General features: G+C 42.9%; 1 protein-coding gene across 2 annotated transcripts in view; it reads left to right on the top strand.

The window, feature by feature from the left end:
- Positions 1-21343, top strand: part of NAAA (N-acylethanolamine acid amidase) — a 393144-nt gene that overhangs the window by 235362 nt on the left and 136439 nt on the right. For both annotated transcript variants that reach the window (XM_086961778.1, XM_086961779.1), the window contains exon 6: positions 1277-1449. In XM_086961778.1, coding sequence (XP_086817904.1) covers positions 1277-1449 — 173 coding nt within the window. The remainder of the gene's footprint in view (positions 1-1276; positions 1450-21343) is intronic.

The raw sequence follows: 21343 nt of genomic DNA on the forward strand, positions 1-21343 counted from the left end.
AGAGATTGCCCAACGTGGAAAGGAGTTACGACTTAGGAAAGAATGCCACCCGAGTCCCCTGCACCGGGTTGACTGAGCTAAAAGGGGGTTTAGGTTGGTTCCATTGACAGCACCTGAAGCTTACTCACGTGATGAGGTGAAGTAATTGCGATCAGGAAGACCGTCTTTAAAGTCCAGAGACTCAGTGAGTAACTATGTATTGGCTTGAAGGGTGTACACATGAAAACGTCAAGACCCAATTAAGGCCCCACTGTGAAATCACAAGCCGTTTAGGCTGATTATGTGTATCAGACCATTTATATCACAACAGGTGATTTAAACACGAATATTTGGTCCGGTAAATGAAGAAAGGATCAAATGGATCAGAGCAAAACAACAATTTGGCTTGTAAAGGGTCAATCTTGCGGCTTGATATCTAAGTACGGGTAGACTGGGCACAAGCTCGATTTGGGGGTCAAAGGTGAGGGCTGTGACGTGCCTCGGAGGTATCACCTAGTCGGACTTTAGGTGTGGATTTCTTGAAAAAATGAAAGCGTTCCCTTAAACTAGGGAACGGCCCTCTGGGCACTGCTGTTGTGGATTAATCGATCTCTCAAATGTTGCGAATCACTTATTTGTCATTGATTAATCCAAGACTTCATCAATAAAGATCATCAAGTTTGAATTTTAATAAATCATGTTCATAAATTTCCGATGTCGTATTTCACATTGAAGAAATTGTTGTATTTTTAAATCCATAGAAACACTTGAAAAGGCATATTCCCAATGCATTTCGTGCCCATAACAGGCACTTCGTCAGGGGAATCTGTTAAAAAATAATAATAAACCACTATGAGGGTCCACAACATAGAATAACTGTTGTCTCATACGACAATCTAAGTAAGTAAATCACATCTAAACGGTGTCGTTGCCAATTTAAAGGAAGGTAGTACGTCGTTTACGGAAAAAGTAGTGAAATTCATGAATTAGTATCCTAGAGATGTGAGCAGTAAAATAAAATAAAATAAAACCACCGCGTGTAAACTTGTGTGCATAAAGTAAGAAATAGAGCATAACACCCATGAACGTTCGAGAGAGCAATATTGCCTCAATCAGAGACAGAAACATAATCACAGATACCGCTTGTGCCAAATATATAAGGTATTTGTTAATACACAGTATTATGCATCTTACTGTATTCTATTTTGATGTTCTAATATATACATCCTCCTTAAGGTTTTCAGCTCTTTTTCTTATTCTTAAGAGTAGAAATGATTCATATCTTGTTTCCGTGTAGACACTGAGCGAAACAGAAGATTTTCAGGCAGCAGTTCTACGTCTCGCCAAGACACCAATCATTGCAGACGTGTACTACATTGTTGGTGGAGTTGCGCCCAATGAGGGTGTTGTTATTACTAGAGACCGAAACGGGCCAGCAGACATATGGCCTCTTGATCCTTTACAAGGAAGGTGAGTTAAGTGAGACAAAGATCATGCAGAACATGTAAAACAAGAGATTACACCACTTCTATACTACTATCTAGACCAACTTAACTACTATTCCAAATACTATTTTCATTTTTTCACTTTGTATGTGTTATTAATTTGTGAAACCAAATGTCTTCAACATTGCAAAAACAATGTTACAAGATTTGGATTTAAAAGGCAGGTGTGTTCCATTTCCTTAACATTGGTGATTTTATGTGTGCAGGTGAAAGTACTATCCAGCCTGAAAAAGAAAAAGATGGTTGTCATTTGCAACAAGCTGTGTTCTTATTTGTTATTTCAGAGTCCTAGCAAGGGAGCACCATCGTCAAAAAGATTTTTTTTAATTATAAAAAGAGTTGAAACCGGACACCACCAGACTACCATAGACAACTACACTAGATTGAGCTGCATTTGAATTCACTTCAATATTTGATATATACATTGATAAATCCCATGTGTCGCTCACAGATGAAGGTTACTTCCTTTACTTTGTCAACCCCACTTCTGTGCCTGAAGTGGTGTATGGTCTGTGACTACTTTCAGTGCTGATATAATTGTTTTACCCTGGCACTTCAGACTGCTAATTTAAATCTTGAATCATTGCAAGCACAGACACAACACACTAGTGATAAAGGATCCATTTTGAAATAGTGGAAGGATAGCCATCACAGCCATACACAATTACAACGTTTTTTTCATTAATCCCTTCCCAAACGACATAGAAATAATGGCATCACTGCCTAATTAAGAGCGGAGTAGTTTTGTACGAGCGGATGGAAGAAAGGCAAGTTAGGTGTAGTGTCTTGTGAGTTAGAGATGATGGGACTCTTTGGATTCTGACTGACTCCGTAGAAAAGTGACGTAAGTGGTTGGGTGTGGTTGATAGAATTCATAATGTAGAATTGTAATTGCATTTACATAGTGCTCACTACCCCCGACGAGTCATCGAAGCAGTAGAATGATTAGTTAAGGGTTACACTCCGTGTATTTCATGACCATTTACATGCTCGAAGGCTGGAGAGGATGCTACAACTGGCGACGAGATAGGGGATACCTAACTTGATGAACAGACAGTGCTCTCCCAGACAGTTTGCCGTGGTCAAGCAAACTGCTCCTGAGTGTCGCACGTGCCTCAGTTGAAGTGAAGATCAACGATTGTTATATGTGGAATCAAAGTGCCCCTCCAGCTAGTGCAAAGCTTTCGAAGAAGACAAAGGCTATACAGAGAAATTTGTGGATTATCAGCCAGCAACCTGCTGGTGAGGCCGTGTAAGAATTACTGCACCACAACACAACATAGAACCATAAGCTACATGGAATGTTAACTCTAAAGGCAGTGATAACCAGGTATAGAGAAACGCTAAAGGCAGCAACAATCAGTTACAAAGAAGTGCTAAAAGAAAGAATAGTCATGAATATAATGATGCTTATCAGAACCTGAGCAAAAAGAGCCAACTGACGTATATAGCAGGCAAATAAATCCAAGTGAAAGGACAGGAGTTGTGCTTGCAAAGCTGTTGGTCCTCAAAATGAACACCACAAAATGCTCTGTGTGCATTCCGCACAATTCAAGGGTCGTCAAGAAGCTAGAAGGCTCCAATGATCACACAAAATCAGATTGGCCCCAACAACATAAGTGTCAGCACCCAGCTTTTGCTTGACTAAGTTGACGGTCCAAGTGGGAAGCCAACATCGCTAGAGCAGGCTCTGCTCTCAACAGCAGGCAGTTCCACAGGTTATGATGGTACGTCTTCCTGAAACCACTGCTACCATTCGATGCAGCGAAAAAGCTGAATACTGGAGCCAGATGGATTTCCTGGATCAAAACTTTTGATTTCATCGGTGCATTATAAAAAGCAGATAACAAAAAGATCACCAAATATCTCTAGAATCTTGCCAGTGAAGGAGTAAAGAAAGTAATAAAGAAAATACCACATGCTGATACAGTCAAACCAAAATGGAGCTAAAAATCAAATTACATCCCATGCCGAATATAAATTACGTAAGATACATTTTCAACCAAGAAAGGCCGAAAGCTGGTGTAAAAATCAGCAAGTTTGTCTAGAGACTTGATATTGCCATCAAACATTGTAAGTTCAATTAATTCAGTGATGAAGAAGCTGTAAGTCTTAGAGTAATAGATGGTTCCTTTCCAATTAATTCAGACAATGAATGCTGAGAGAAACACCCAGTCTGGAGCAAGTACTCCTTTCTGCAAGAGCGACAGAGCGTGCAGAACGACAAGCTGCTGACATTATGGATGGAGGAGCCCAGAGTGAATCACCCCAAAATCTGAAAAGCAAGCAGAGACACAAGGTTGAGGGGCACAAAGTGATGTGTCCTCAGAAAAAAAACTGTGCTTCAGATGCAGATTTTGTTTTCCACATGGGGGTAAATGTCCAGACATTGGACAAGTATGTAAGGGCTGAAATAAATTGAACCATTTTGTAATGGTTTGCAAAGCAAAGAAAAAGCTAAGTGCGACATGTCGAGAAAAGAAAATGGACGCTGAAATGTTTCGGAAGTGAAGTTCTACTCACACCCACAAGGCCAAGCAGCCTTATGAGTTGAGACAAATGGAAACTCAACATAGTCGATTGCCATCTAAATCTTCATCCAAAAGTACATCAACGTCATTGTCAAACGTCAGTGAAGAATAGAGATGTGCGTTGCCGATGTCAACTAAAAGGAAACATGCACATATCGGATTGGCTAAATGCATGGGAGAATGCAGGTCGAAGAAAGATCGACAAGTGAAGTCACAAAATTAATTTAGCTACTGTCCTAATATCACAGTAAAGGTGAATGCTAGTTCAATACCTTTTATCATAGACAGTGGTGTGTCAATAAACATCATGCCTGAGGAGCAGTACAATGAAGTGTCTCCAGTGCCCCGTCTCATACCGTTAAAGACTATGGTGTATATATGACCTGCATCAATGCCATTAAAAAGTTAAGGTTTATTTGTAGCAGCCATGAAACACAAAAAGTACAAGCACCAATTCACGTTTCAAGGTACTTCACCTAGTGCTTGTTTACTTCATTTCAGTACTGCTGACAGAATGAGACTGGTATTTGTAATTTCCAACATAAATGCTCATCATGAAATAGTGAGGTAGTTTTCATTGTTGTTTCATGGATTAGGAAAACTTAAGACTATGAAAGTTCAACTGCATATTAATGAGACCATTTGTCCTGTTGCCCAGTGACACAGTGGAATTTCATTGTATTTACAGGAAGCTATTGCAAAAAGAACATGAGGCATTATTAAAGCATGAAATCATTGAACAATCTGCCGGTACAACAGCATGGTTTTCGCCTGTCGAGGTAGTGCCTAAAAAGGACAGTGTAAGCATCTGTCTTTAAAATCAGAGTTATAGAGGCCCTATCCCAAGAAGAGGGAGGTAAGGCACCTTCTAGTAGAATACTATTAAACAAATTTGTTAAGTAAGGAAGAATAGATGGACATATTACTTTATATATTTCCAAGGGTAACCCATCTGGTCCAGCTGCTTTGCCTTTTTTGCTTTTCAAGATGGCGGAATTAACTTCCTCCGATGTAATAGGGCCGTCTAAGATTTCCATTTGTTCTGAGTCTAGAACCGGAAGAGCAATCCTAGATAACCAATCCCTTGCTTGGGTGGGTTGTACATTATTATCTTCTTGATATATCTCACTAAAGAAACTTCTAAAAGCGCCACTAATTCCCTCATCTGTGGAGTGTAGTACACCATCTTTGCTGATGGCACTAATATTATTTCGGACCCTATCAGTCTTCGACTTCCAGGCAAGGAGCTTGCCGGCACCTTCCCCATATTCGAAGTGGGCCAATTTACTAGCCTCCCATCTCTCTAAGACCCGTGCACTCAAGACTGAGGAGAGATCTCCTTTTAGGACTGTTAATTTATCCCAACTGATGGGGACCCTGTTAATACTGAGTTCGTTTCAATCTCTTCTTGAAGTTTTGCTATCTCCAATTCTAGAGAGGCTACTGCATCCCTATAGGTTTTGTTTTTGTATGCTGATATATTGGTTAGATAGCCCCTTAAAGTAGCTTTGAATGCGTTCCAAGTTATCCCAGGGGGAGCGGACCCCTGGTTAAACTCCCAGAAGGATTTGACTTCCTGATTTAATGCCTCTGAGATGTCAGGCGAGACGAGTATTGCTCTATCCAAAGACCAGTATCTTAGCGAGGGCCTAGATGGAACCTCAAGCTCAAGCAAGATGGCTGTATGGTCTGAGAGATGAAAAGGTAGATGAGCAACTGATTTTACGTATTTAACTAAAGTGTGATTAATCAGAATGAAGTCGATCCGAGACTGGTGGTGAAATTTGTAATTTTTAAATGTGACCCCCTTTTGGGACCCATGTAGTGTCCTCCATATATCGATATAGTTCAATGCTTTCATATTATTTAACAGAAACATCCTAGTCTTAGATAGAGTTATAGCCCTGTTAGTAGGTGACTTATCTAATATTGGATCTAGGACTATATTAAAATTGCCTGCTAGAATAACCGTCTCTAAGAATACATATAATTGTGAAAAAAGTGTAACCAATACTGATGGATCGTCTTGGTTTGGGCCGTAATAACCTACTATTGTGAACGGTGAACCCAAAATAATAACAGAAGCTATTGCCCATCGACCATACGGGTCTACCTGTTTAGAGACTAGCCTAGCCCTGATAGATTTTTTTAAAAGAATGGCCACCCCCCTAATATGTGAAGTTTGTGTTGTTATAACCCCAAAATCTATTCATCTGTTCTTACTCAACAAGTTTTGCATTTCCGTTTCTGCCAAATGTGTCTCCTGGAGCACTAATATTTGTGCAACCGAATCTCGTAGATATTGCATGATATTATTTCTTCTAGGTGAAGTCCGAAGACCATTAGTGTTCCAGGACAAAATGCGTAGGTTATGCATTACAGTGGGAAAAAAATATTATAAAACCCAAAAGCAAATTCTGCCAAACTCCAAGGGATAAACTATAAATTAGCTGATTCCTGTCATTCCTTTCTAGAAAGTACTGTAAAGGACGTTTAAGAGGACAATTTTTGCTTCCCCCCCCCCCCGATCACCCTCCCACCCACGGGAAACCCCCACTCTATCTATCTGGATTCCCAGAAAGATAGCACTCCGCTGTGGACCACTGCCACGATCGACCATTAACCAAATATGGGAGTAAATAAAAAAAGGAAAAAAAAACAAAGGCAGAGAAGGAGTAAGACCGAAGTGATTTCAAAGCCGGGCAAACCTGCAACTAACTGTGGGTCATATAGGCCAATCTCAATTCTCAGCACGGACTATAAAATCTTTGCAGCAGTGCTTGTGAATAGATTGGGTGGTATAGCAAACAACATCTTGCATATGGATCAGAAGGGCTTTGTAAAAGAGAGGCAATTGTATGAACTGACTTATGACCTTATTGGCGCTGTAGATATGGCTACTTCAGCATCACTTCCTTTAGCAGTTTTTACTCTTGATGCCACCAAAGCCTTTGACAGGGTAAACTGGGTGTACTTAGAAGAAGTTTTAAAAAGATCAATCTGGGAGAGAATTTTAGACGAGCAGTAAAACTATTATACAAAAACCCTTCTGCTTCACTACTGGTTAACGGGGAACTTACCGAGCCTTTCGACATTACACGAAGAACCCGTCAAGGGTGTCCCCTCTCACCACTTTTGTTTGATTTATATATTGAGCCTTTCGCTCAACTAATCCGGGATAATATTAATATAAAACCTTTTATTTTTGAAGGATGGGAGCGGAAAGTCGCACTATATGCGGACGATGTCCTTATTTTTTCATCTGAGTTGAGTTCAGCATTCCCTACTGTTATATCTATTGCAGAAGAGTTTGGGGCAATATCCGGTTATGAAGTGAATGCATCCAAAACCGACATTATGGTTTGGAATCACCCTGCACCGGTTGTAGGGGTACAGCCTAGTTCCACCCTTAGGTATCTCGGGTTAAATATCTATACGGATATTAATAAGATCTCCCCTTTAAACTTTGCTCGTGTGGCTAAGGAAGCTCGAAGATCGTTGAGATCTTGGTCAGCTCTTCCTATTTCCCTGATAGGTAGATCCAATCTGGTTAAAATTACCATTTTACCCAAGATTATGTTTTTGTTTAATACTATCCCTCTTTTTTTTGATCCATCTTTGACTGCCAAACTCCAAACGGAATTAAATAGATTTATTTGGAACAGCCGTACGCCCAGGTTATCTTGGAAGAAGATAAGACGGCGTAGAGAAAAAGGGGGCCTTGCAGCACCGGACCTCCAGTTATATGGTTGGGCTTTCCAACTTTCCCACATTAGGATGCTTTTAAGACCCCTAATAACGTGGGGAGCGGAAAAATATTTGTAGCACTTCTTAAGGGGGAAAAAATTGGGCCAACAAACTTTTTGTTAAAATTTGGGGCCCCTAAGTACTTTAAGAAGGTCAAGTTAAAGGTTTTGAGGGATCTTGCCAGAACATGGACTAATTTAAGACGTACACTCAAACTGGACTACTATCTAAGTCGGGCCCCATTATGGGACTCACCAGGTGCACCGTCCTGGCTTTTGGATAGCCTAGCCCTCCCAGTTAGAGAGGCTGGGCTCTCATCTTGGGGGGACCTGTTTGATGATGATGGAGTTTTACTCTCATGGGAGACCCTGAGCTCAACAATAGGAATTCGCTTTTCACGCTTTAAATACCTTCAAATCCAGAGTTGGTCCCAAGCTTATAGTCAAGGTAGGGGTAGGCTCAAATTAGGTGCTGATAACAATCTAGTAACCTATCTGATGGACAAACCTCCCTTTAAAAAAGAGATAACATTCTGGTACAACCTTATACTAGACGAGTTCGATGGCGAATTCCTGCTCCCCCACTCCCTCTGGGAAACATATATCACTAACACCGATGTGGAGGGCTTGTGGTTCAAATCGTTTAAGATTCTGGGGGAGATTGTGAAACCATCCTGGCTCCGTCGTAACCACTTGTTTACACTACATAGAGCGTACTACTCTCCACTACGTTTATCAAAGTTCCCCAATAATGCTCAGGTCTCATGCCCTAGATGTGGTCTCGTAGCAGCATCAGATATACATATGTTCTTTGAGTGTCCATATATAACATCATTTTGGAATGAAATTTGTGCTTCCCTCTCACTAGCAATTAGTGTACAAGTTAGTCCTTGCCCCACGTTAGTTTTCTTTGGTATTATACCCGAGCTTGAAGGTATAGGTAAAAAACTGGTCTTTTACAGCTGTTTATTGGCTAGAAGAGAAATTTGTAAACGGTGGAAAGACAAGACACCTCCTCTCTTTACAGGTTGGCGTGCAGCTATGTTACAGATGTCCAAACTAGATATGGCTAGAGTAGGTAACCAACACAAGAGGAGATTTTGGCTACTTTTGAATTGGTAATCATAGGCCAAAACATCATGGTATTTTTTTTTTTTTCCCCCCCATGTCCTATGATTGTGCTGCTTGGAAGGATCATCTTTCTTGATCCCCTTTTGCTATACATACCCTATACATGCGACTCTGGTTATGAAATGGGTTGTATATAGCAGTTCGCCAACCCTGTCGGTGCCATCAGATGAGGATAAAGTTGGGATGCGTGGCATTGCGGAATACTTTGGTTGGTACCTTCTAAATCCCCCCCAGTATACCTGGGCCAGTGTCTCAGTCATCTCCTATATCTCTTCGTCACCATATGGTCACCAAGGGCGAATATGAGGACAGAAGAAAAAAAAAAAAGGAGAAAAAAAAAAAAGCATCTGTGCTTATATGCGTCAAGCTAACAAGGCAATGGAAAGAGAACGACATCCAGTCCACAGATTGCAGATATGATCACACAGCTGAATGGAGCCAAAGTCTTTTCTCGCCTTGATCTGAACAAAGGATATCATCAATTGGAACTTGAAGAAAGTTGCAGGTACATTACTACATTTTCTTCCCATAAAGGTTTGTTCAGACATAAAGGTTTTGCTGCGGCATCAGCTGTAGACTGTTTTAAAATGGTATTCCCCACATAATACAGGATGTCGTGCATGCTTTCAATTGCAGTGATGATATTTTGATCTTTTGGGCCACACAAATGAACATAGGAAAGCTCTTACACAAGTGTGCCGTTTACTTGATGCTGCAGTTTTCACTATTAATGCAGAGAAGTGTGAGTTCCACAAAACAAAACTCAAATCCTTCGGCCATATTTTCTCTAATGGGTGAATGATTTAAGATACAGCTAAAGTACAGGCTTTGTCAGCCACCTGTCCCACACAAAATATTACCATGTTACTCTCTTTTATTGGCATGGCCAGCTACTGTTTTAGCTATATCCATGATTTTGCGACAGCAAGTGCTCCATTAAGAGACTTAACTGAACAAAATGCTTTGTTTCAATGGTCACATGAATGTGAACAAAGTTTCAAGAAAATCAAACATGTAATTGAGAATGCCACTGAAATGGCCTATTTTGATCCAAAGCTACATACAGAAGTTATTGTTGGCGCAAACCCAGTAGGATTGGGCACGATTCTTGCCCACCACAATGGACATCTAAATGCTCGAAGGCTTATTGTGACTTATGCTAGCAGAAGTTTGACGCAAACTGAACGTGCCTATTCACAACCTGCAATAAGAAAGCTTTGCTGTGGTGTGGGCTTGTAAACATTTTCAAGTGTTTCTATATGGCAAGCATTTCACTCTTGTCTACAGAGCACCAAGAATTGCTTACCATCTTTGACAATCCCAAAGCCAAGAGGCCTCCTCGCTTTGAGAGATGGGGTTGCGACTGCAGGAATGACTAAACTATTGTGCTCCGACATGGGATGGATCAAACAAAATCCTGCTGACTACTTTTCACGAGTGCCAGTACAGTGTCATTGTACCACTCTGAAACAAGTGAAGCCTACATTATCTTCATTGTAAAGTCCAGCACACCTGCAGCTATATCAGTGGAAAAAATCATTGCTGCCACAACACCAGGCAGTGATATGCTAAAATATAACAACATTATTGCAGTCCTGGAAACAGCACACTCAACCTCTTACAAATGACAGTGAATATCAGATGTTAAAAAATGTGAAAAATGAACTTTCCGTTACTCAAGACGGTATTGCCTTACAAGGTTTGAGAATCATCATAGATGAGAGTCTGAGACGGAAAACAACCATTACAACGCAGTCCTTACAACGGGCTACCTTTACAACGCAGCCATTACAACACAACGTCCTTTAGATTGCATGCCATTACAACACAGGCATTACAACCCATGCCACTACAACGCATTAGAAGGTAAGTAATGGGAAATAGTAATTTTTACCCCTACACTATCCAACACTTACTCTACTGTTGCACTCACTAAAGTGGGAATAGTAAGTTTTTACCCCTACACTATCCAACACTTACCCTACTGTTGCACTCACTGGAGTGGGAATAGTAATTTTTACCCCTACACTATTCAACACTTACCCTACTGTTGCACTCACTGGAGTTGGAATAGTAATTTTTACCCCTACACTATTCAACACTTACACTACTGTTGCCCTAAAAGTATTATGCGTTGTAATGGTATGCGTTATAATGGTATGCGTTGTAATGGTATAAGTTGTTATGGAATGCGTTGTAAGTGTAGTTTCTAAAAATGCATTGTGATCGCATGCGTTGTAAAATCATGCGTTATAATGGAAGTTGCGATGTAAAAACCGTGTTGTAAAGGCATGCGTTGTAAAAGTTTGCGTTGTAACATGTCCTATTCTCTGAGTCGATTCAGAAAAGGGGGTGGTGATGAACAGAGTGTCTGAATTAAGCAGACCACTCTTACCCAGTCCAAAGATCAGGGCTTGATCCATCACCTTTACTTATCTCGCTGCCCCATCCCAGCTCAGAACCTGGCTATATGCAAATCAGTCTGTCCCTGGCCCAGTGCATCATGGGAACAGGGCAGACTAAACTACCAAGCCAATTCTTCACCAGAAAGGAGACAGGCTACCGGGGACCGATTTCTGGCATTTCAGCCGTCTTCGGCCCGGCTTGCTTGAATCCTGATGGAGCAGTGAGAAAGGGACTCATGTCTGAGTATACCCTGCCACACCTATAGTGGCCAAAAACGATTCAGAAAAGGGGGTGGTGATGAACAGAGTGTCTGAATTAAGCAGACCACTCTTACCCAGTCCAAAGATCAGGGCTTGATCCATCACCGTTATTTATCTCACTGCCCCATCCCAGCTCAGAACCTGGCTATATGCAAATCAGTCTGTCCCTGGCCCAGTGCATCATGGGAACAGGGCAGACTAAACTACCAAGCCAATTCTTCACCAGAAAGGAGACAAGCTACCGGGGACCGGTTTCTGGCATTTCAGCCGTCTTCGGCCCGGCTTGCTTGAATCCTGATGGAGCAGTGAGAAAGGGACTCATGTCTGAGTATACCCTGCCACACCTATAGTGGCCAAAAACGATTCAGAAAAGGGGGTGGTGATGAACAGAGTGTCTGAATTAAGCAGACCACTCTTACCCAGTCCAAAGATCAGGGCTTGCCCTGTTCCCATGATGCACTGGGCCAGGGTCAGACTAATTTGCATATAGCCAAGATGGATAAAGCCCTGATCTTTGGACTGGGTAAGAGTGGTCTGCTTAATTCAGACACTCTGTTCATCACCCCCCCTTTTCTGAATCATTTTTGTCCACCACAAGCGTGGAAGGGTATACTCAGATGTGAGTCCCTAGCTCATTGCACCATCAGGATTCAAGCAAGCCGGGCCGAAGACGGCTGAAATGCCAGAAACCGGTCCCCGGTAGCTTGTTTCCTTCCCAGTATAAGAATTGGCTTGGTAGTTTGGTCTGCCCTGTTCCCATGATGACCATTATCAAAAATGGGGTATCCCAAACCGGTCTGGGACCTGGGTACAGAACGTTAACAAAAACAATGGTCCTTGACCTGATTCAATTCAATGATTATTGGCGTAGGATAACGGACTAACCCCCTCCTTTTCGCGTTTAACTTTGGCGAACAAGGAATCTAACAAGAGTGACCACATCGGCACTTATATACAGTACCCCCATTGAGGTGGGAAGAAATATTGGATATCCTAAAATGTGAAGGAGTCCATAACCTTGGAATTTACTACCCTGGAGATTAGGTTTACTTTGACGGCACTATACAAGCAATCTGGCCACTTGGATACATAGACTGAGTGAGCTCACCGCCATTGAAATTAGATTAATTCATACGGATTCCAATCCGAAAGATGGATACATAGATCCTGGGTCGATTTTTGATGACGACCACTTGAATTACCATTAGGGAACTGGTTCATGTCAGGTACGGAGGGTGCTCCCTAGTCCTGAAGAAGACCCGCAAGCAGAGGCTATCAGTTTTCCCAAGGCATTAAGTCGGGTCGAAACGTCGACACCCCTATTAAGACTTCCTGGATCACTATACATCTAGTGTAAAAACGTGTAAAAAAGAATAATTTGATACACTGGATTGTGAACTTTTGAAAGTGGACAGGACATTTTGATTTGTTATTAGTATTGAATCAGCATACTCACTTGTAAAAATTGTCACCTACTCTTCTTTCCCTTCTCTTGAATCACTCGCGCCAACTTTTCGAGCACTCACTCTATGCACGTTCTTCTTGAGCACCTTTTATACGTACCTTTAAAATATTGTAAATATTGAAAAAACCTGATAAAATTGCAATTTGAAACCTTTGAATTCCAATAGGTTACAAGTATGGTTTAGTAAAAATAAAAATATATTTTTTCTATGAATATGACACAGTTGTTGGGCTCTGTGATTGCATGAATAAGTCTGGATTTCTTCCAAAGAGCAAAATTTATTTTAGCTCTAATTTAGAAAATTAAGGAATACTGTTCCCATGATGCACTGGGCCAGGGTCAGACTAATTTGCATATAGCCAAGTTCTGAGCTGGGATGGTGCAGTGAGCTAAAAAACGGTGATGGATAAAGCCCTGATCTTTGGACTGGGTAAGAGTGGTCTGCTTAATTCAGACACTCTGTTCATCACCACCCCCTTTTCTGAATCATTTTTGTCCACCACAAGCGTGGAAGGATATACTCAGATGTGAGTCCCTAGCTCATTGCACCATCAGGATTCAAGCAAGCCGGGCCGAAGACGGCTGAAATGCCAGAAACCGGTCCCCGGTAGCTTGTTTCCTTCCCAGTATAAGAATTGGCTTGGTAGTTTGGTCTGCCCTGTTCCCATGATGCACTGGGCCAGGGTCAGACTAATTTGCATATAGCCAAGTTCTGAGCTGGGATGGTGCAGTGAGCTAAAAAACGGTGATGGATAAAGCCCTGATCTTTGGACTGGGTAAGAGTGGTCTGCTTAATTCAGACACTCTGTTCATCACCACCCCCTTTTCTGAATCATTTTTGTCCACCACAAGCGTGGAAGGGTATACTCAGATGTGAGTCCCTAGCTCATTGCACCATCAGGATTCAAGCAAGCCGGGCCGAAGACGGCTGACATGCCAGAAACCGGTCCCCGCTAGCTTTTTTCCTTCCCAGTATAAGAATTGGCTTGGTAGTTTGGTCTGCCATGTTCCCATGATGCACTGGGCCAGGGTCAGACTAATTTGCATATAGCCAAGTTCTGAGCTGGGATGGTGCAGTGAGCTAAAAAGCGGTGATGGATAAAGCCCTGATCTTTGGACTGGGTAAGAGTGGTCTGCTTAATTCAGACACTCTGTTCATCACCACCCCCTTTTCTGAATCATTTTTATCCACCACAAGCGTGGAAGGGTATACTCAGATGTGAGTCCCTAGCTCATTGCACCATCAGGATTCAAGCAAGCCGGGCCGAAGACGGCTGAAATGCCAGAAACCGGTCCCCAGTAGCTTGTTTCCTTCCCAGTATAAGAATTGGCTTGGTAGTTTGGTCTGCCCTGTTCCCATGATGCACTGGGCCAGGGTCAGACTAATTTGCATATAGCCAAGTTCTGAGCTGGGATGGTGCAGTGAGCTAAAAAACGGTGATGGATAAAGCCCTGATCTTTGGACTGGGTAAAAGTGGTCTGCTTAATTCAGACACTCTGTTCATCACCACCCCCTTTTCTGAATCATTTTTGTCCACCACAAGCGTGGAAGGGTATACTCAGATGTGAGTCCCTAGCTCATTGCACCATCAGGATTCAAGCAAGCCGGGCCGAAGACGGCTGAAATGCCAGGAACCGGTCACTGGTAGCTTGTTTCCTTCCCAGTATAAGAATTGGCTTGGTAGTTTGGTCTGCCCTGTTCCCATGATGCACTGGGCCAGGGTCAGACTAATTTGCATATAGCCAAGTTCTGAGCTTGGATGGTGCAGTGAGCTAAAAAACGGTGATGGATAAAGCCCTGATCTTTGGACTGGGTAAGAGTGGTCTGCTTAATTCAGACACTCTGTTCATCACCACCCCCTTTTCTGAATCATTTTTGTGCACCACAAGCGTGGAAGGGTATACTCAGATGTGAGTTCCTAGCTCATTGCACCATCAGGATTCAAGCAAGCCGGGCCGAAGACGGCTGAAATGCCAGAAACCGGTCCCCGGTAGCTTGTTTCCTTCCCAGTATAAGAATTGGCTTGGTAGTTTGGTCTGCCCTGTTCCCATGATGCACTGGGCCAGGGTCAGACTAATTTGCATATAGCCAAGTTCTGAGCTGGGATGGTGCAGTGAGCTAAAAAACGGTGATGGATAAAGCCCTGATCTTTGGACTGGGTATGAGTGGTCTGCTTAATTCAGACACTCTGTTCATCACCACCCCCTTTTCTGAATCACTATTCTCTGAGTCAGCAAGTCCTTGAAGTGGCACATGAGGGACATTGTGGAATTGTCATCACTGAGTGACCTCTCCGAGACGAGTTTGTTTCCTCATCTTGATGGAAGAGAATTAAAGGCCTGTCATTTGTGCAACTGTTTATCTCCAAAAACAACCCAGCATCCATTGAACATGTCTAATCTTCCAAAGCATATGTCGGAGAGAATCGCTGTTGACTTTTTGGACCCCTTTACAATGGACATCACCTAATGCTAGTCATAGATGGGTATTCTCGTTTTCCCTTGGTAGAAGGCCTCTCATCGATCTCTCAGAAAACAGTCATTGAGGAGCTAGATGGTATTTTTGAAATATGGAGCGTTCCTTCAATTCTGAAGTCGACAATGGCCCAGCCTTCAACAGTTGAGAATTCAAATACTTTCTTACTCATCTGAACGTCGAGCATCAGAAAAGCACACCCCTACCATCACAAGCAAACAGCGTTGTTTAGCGTTTTATGAGCACCCTAAAAAAGATTGTTCCGCGTACTGAACAAGAAAAGCTTAAACTCAAATCATCAATTAATTCTCCTCTTCGTGGATACCGGGTGACTCCCCATTCAACTTCAGGTGAAAGTCCTGCAATCCTGATGTTTGGGAGTATCACGAAGACCAAGTTGCCACAATGGACCACTAAAAGAGTGATTGATGATGATGATGATGAACTTTGTCAAACAGATTCATGTTGCAAATACAAAATGAAGACTTATGCAGATAAATGCTGATGTGAGGAGAAGGAGTCTTGTCATCCAAAAACGTAAATCTGATGCTCTTTTTGATGTTGACCTACTGAGGGTTGTGACTAGTAAAGCACACATGGGGACTGCTTACCATCCTGGAAAGTCCATTAAGCGAGATTCTTTTCATTTCAAACACCTGCCTCAGCATTCGCCAACTCCAAATGTCAGAAGCAAGATTTTGCCACCTGAGAATCCTAAGAGCCCAGCGATTACAGCTGTGTCTCTGCCACCAGTGCCAGTCAGGGAGACTTCTCCTGTATCCCCGCAGCCTCACATAGCAAGATATGGGTTATTGATTTGAGCACCAAACTGACTTATTGAAGAGTTATGATCTACATATGTATTATTTGTACTTTTTATTTAACAAAGGGGGATATGTAGTGTCTTGTGAGTTAGAAAAGACAGGACTATTTTGGTTCCTGACAGACACTGTAGAACAGTGATGTAAGTGTTTGGGTGTGGTTGATAGAATTCATGATGTATAATGTTTAGTTACCGGTTACACGCTGAAGGATAAATACATGTAACACCAAGCTCCATGTGTGGTGTAATCGTTCACATGCTCTGAGGCTGGGGAGGACGCTTCAAGTGGCAGAAATTATAGAATTTGCAAGATCTTTGAATGTTTAGGGGGACAGAAGTGACAAGGAGTTGAAAAGTAATTGGGTGCCAAGAAACACAAGAATGTACCTCCGGACATACGTCCTGGGAATCACCAGGTCCATGAGCTGACACCTGGCATGCCACATCGTTGTCAAGCGCATCCCTATGCGAATCTATGGCGAGATCCATCGTTTTTTCTTGAGCCAGAGAAAATATAGGAGTGGTTATGGGGGCCTATTACCTTTACATCACAGACAGTACATCGGGAGACAGTACATTGCAGGTACATTTTGCATCATTATTGTCAGGAGCTTTACAACACACAGGACATTAATTCATAGGTAAATACTAGTACGAAAGTAAGAAAATTAAGCTACTTAAAAAATCATTAAAGACATTCAAAAATAATATTTAAGAACATTTTTGGGATTTTTATAATGGGAATAAAAGTGACCAAATGATAAAGTGAATCAAGTTTTACAAATAATATAGGTAATTTGAAAATGGGAATATATATGTATGCATGTGTGTGTGTGTGTGTGTATAAAGTATTAGGAGGTTACCATCGCACAAACACATACTGGCTCAGATAATGCTCCCCCCTTGCCATCGATGTCAGAGCTGAGTTCTGAGCTTCATTCAAATATAAGTTCTCCTGTTGTCACTGAGTTAATGTCACTTTGGCCTCTTTTCTAATAGAATCAAACCTTTTAGCCAATGTGAAGATCATGCCCTCTGCAAAGTCCCTCTTGTCTATAAGGGATTTTACCTATTTTTCTTTCTTTCACTTCTTTCTCAGATTTTACAAGTTTACCAGTTATGTCCTGTATGGCATGCTCTGCCTTGTTTGCATTCGACACGGTCTGCCACCGCACCCTAATACGGCGCCTCAGCAACATCGGAATCCAGGACAAGGCGCTGGAATGGATCATCTCCTTCCTCGACGGAAGAACACAGCGAGTCCGCCTACCACCGTACAAGTCAGAGGCCTCCGAAGTCATCTGCGGCGTCCCCCAAGGATCATCACTGAGCCCCACCCTCTTCAACGTCTACATGAGCCCCCTCGCGGCCATCGTACGCAAACACCACCTCAGCATCATCTCCTACGCCGACGACACCCAGCTGATCCTCTCCCTGACCAACAACCCCGCCGCCGCCAGAACCAACCTGCACGAAGGGATGAAAGAGGTAGCCGAGTGGATGACGACCAGCCGCCTGAAACTGAACTCGGACAAGACGGAGGTCCTCATCCTGGGCTCTTCACCCTCCGCCTGGGACGACTCCTGGTGGCCTCCCGCCCTGGGCACCGCACCCAAACCGACAGACCATGCACGTAACCTGGGCTTCATCCTGGACTCCTCCCTCTCCATGACCAGGCAAGTCAACAGCGTCTCCTCGGCGTGCTTCAACATCCTACGCATGCTACGGAAGATCTTCTGGTGGATCCCCACAGAGACCAGGAAGACCGTCACCCAGGCCCTCGTCACCAGCCGACTGGACTACGGCAACGCCCTCTACGCCGGGACCACCGCCAAGCTCCAGAAGAGACTCCAGCGGATCCAAAACGCCTCAGCCAGACTCATCCTCGACATCCCACGATCCAGCCACATCTCCGGACATCTGAGAGACCTTCACTGGCTCCCCATCAACAAGAGAATCACCTTCCGCCTCCTCACCCACGCACACAAAGCCCTACACGACCAAGGCCCGAGCTACCTCAACAGCCGAGTCAACTTCTACGCTCCCAAACGCCACCTCCGTTCAGCCACCCACGCCCTCGCCGCCGTCCCCCGCATCCGAAGAGCGACTACAGGAGGAAGGTCCTTCTCCTACCTGGCCGCCAAGACCTGGAACTCCCTCCCGTCCGACCTGCGCCTGACCCAAGACCACCTCTCCTTCAGGAAGAAGCTGAAGACCTGGCTGTTCGAGCAGTAGCGGCACCCCCCCTCCCCAGCGCCTTGAGACCCTACGGGTATGTAGCGCGCTCTATAAGTGTCACTGATTGATTGATTGAAAAGGGCTTTCCAGGATAGTTTCCTTATTTTCGTGATCTGTTGAAGTTCAGTTTCTGCATAGTTGATCAATAATCTTATCACGCTCTTGTGTCTGCCATTAATACTGACCACTCCTCCAGTAATTTGGGGTTTAGATCTTGATAGATGGTGACAATGAAGATCCTTAGTCTCCTAGGAACTCTGTTGAGTTGTAATAATACTTCAAAAATTATATCTGTGTAACGGGGTGTACAGTCGGGGCCAGCAGGATACCGGTGCTAATCTACCCATCGACCCGGGAACGAACCAGGGGAGGTCCGACTTAACTTTTGTTCCCTCCCCTCCCCTCTCTCTGTCTCAATCACAGGACCCAGCGACAACATGGACTGAGTCGAACGCTATGGACTGGCCCTTTAACTACGAGGAAAACACCGAGTGGGAGGAGTCAGCATTCCAGCCCTGCCCCTCAAAAGGAGAACCCGACGCATCTCAGGTGTGCTTGTTCACCTGGAGGACGGAAGGCGAAAGAGGAAGGAGGACGCGGATTCGGGAGGAGGAAGGATTAGAACAGAGGAAGATCGACGAACAGAAGGAAATAGCGAGAGACGACTCGGAAGACCTTGATAGTCGAGGAGCAGGAGAAGAAGTGGAGAGTCGGACGACTGGAGAGGAAAAGCGAGCAGAGTCGGCGCCTGCCCCGGACGGAGGAAAGCCAGGAGGCCACCGTTTCCACGAGCCGCCCAGCCACTCACCCAGGGGAGGTGCGTGGCTTCTCCAGGTACGTGACCGTTTCAGGGGCTGGGTAGGAGGTCAGCGTACGTTAGGTACAACCCCGAGGGACGTATAGAGCGTACGTTAGGTACAACCCCGAGGGACGTATAGTTTAACGGGATTCTTCAATCACCCTTCACTGCCGTTCACTCGTTAAACTGAGCACTGGGAGTCCCCTCACTTCCCCTACCCTGCACCGTGTGTGAAGTTGTACAGCCCCCTGACACTTATTTTCTCTCTTTCCTTTCCTCTGGCTGGGTGATCGCTGGAGAGCCACTCCGACAGTCGGGACGGACTCGGAGGAGGAAGAGCCACCTGTCCGAAGACCGGAAGGAACACGGAAGAAGGAAAAGACCGTCCACCGACGTCGGAGTCGAAGCCGGTCACCGAGGAAATATCCTGCCCGTAAAAGCTGTACTGATCAACTGTTTGCCGCAATAAAACCTAAGTTACCAAGAGCACGCCTATTACCTATCTCTCCTGCGCCGCAACCCGCTCCTATTGTAACAATCTCCCAACACTCTTTTCATGAGTTTCTCAAGATTTGTTGGTTTCTGTTTAAGGCTCATATTAGCATGTGTTAGAGGCAATCTGTTGCCTTGCGCTATCTCTTCACCCAAGTCATAACTGAAGATATAATTTGCAGCCTTCTCCCATTGTTTATTTGAATGTGTACCTACTCAAATCAAGATGATACCGGCATAATTATCACACCTTTGTAATTTTCTGTTATAAATTTGGGCATGTCAGATCTGCTAGAATTTTGTGTGTGTGTGGGGTGAGGAAGTAGAGTCCTGGAAAAAGGTAAAACATTTAAAATTAAGTGTGTTAAAAATGTATTATGCATGTTATGTCTCATTTTCACCTCGAAATTTCAGATTAGGATGTATTTTCCTTACCTGATAAATACCTCACCTGGATGTAGTGGTATTTAACTGTATTTAGTGAAGTGTTGATAAACACCTGATGCAATTTCTCCCTCCTTGTAAGAAGGTAGTGTATTGTACGCAGTACTCACTGCAACAGACATAGCTAAAGATATATCTTGCAAGACTGCAAAGAGAAAGAACTCTAACTTGTTTTTTGTGTGTTTTTTACGTTTGATGTCACAATAAATTGAAGCTTCTTCAAATCAATTAAATAAAAAATAGCTTTTGGCCATTACTTATTAACATTTTGTTAATTGAATGGCCAATGACCACACATTTATATAAATACCTCATTTTCAGGAGAGTTAAAGTTTAAATGCGGCGTATTTTTATATAAATATAAGCACGCAAAAGATGAAAATATGAAGAAATAAAAGCCTCAAGGCCTAGACATGAAAAAAAGTAATGGATCTTTGCAGATGATATTCTCTTCATGGAAAGAAATTGGTGCATTTGATAAAGTCCTGGATTTATGATATATTTCTCAAAATCAAAATCACTAAACATTTTTGAAGGTGAAAAGATAATCAGATATTTAAATGAGGGTATGCAGGGAAAAGAAATTTGGTGGCATATTAGACAGTATACAAAAACATCGGCGGGTTGTTAACAAAAAATTAAAATGTAGAAAATTGGGTCAAATTTTAAATCACATGGTTCAAAACAGCAAAATGAAACAATATTCATTTTTAAGTAGGCTACTGAATCCTTTCATTTTGGAATTCTAAATTCTATAAGGCAATGAATCCACTTTGTTTGCTTAAAGCATTCCCAGTGTTCTAAAATGCACCATCAGGTGAAAAAAACTTAAATGTAAAATATATGTAATTTTGAAAAGTAAATTGTTCCTGCTTATCCTCAACCAGTCTTCGATTGGGTTTATGAAGTACTAATAAAATAAGGATAAAATTAAAAGAGGTGTTGAGGGATCTTCTATTGGGTAAGGTTATTTGAGTATATATAAAGATTTTATCAGATCTGCTGCCTTCATGTAGTTAGTGTATTATGGTATATGCTTCCATTAGGT

Source organism: Lissotriton vulgaris, chromosome 3_1, assembly GCF_964263255.1.
Source record: "Lissotriton vulgaris chromosome 3_1, aLisVul1.2, whole genome shotgun sequence".
Taxonomy (NCBI): Eukaryota; Metazoa; Chordata; class Amphibia; order Caudata; family Salamandridae; genus Lissotriton; species Lissotriton vulgaris.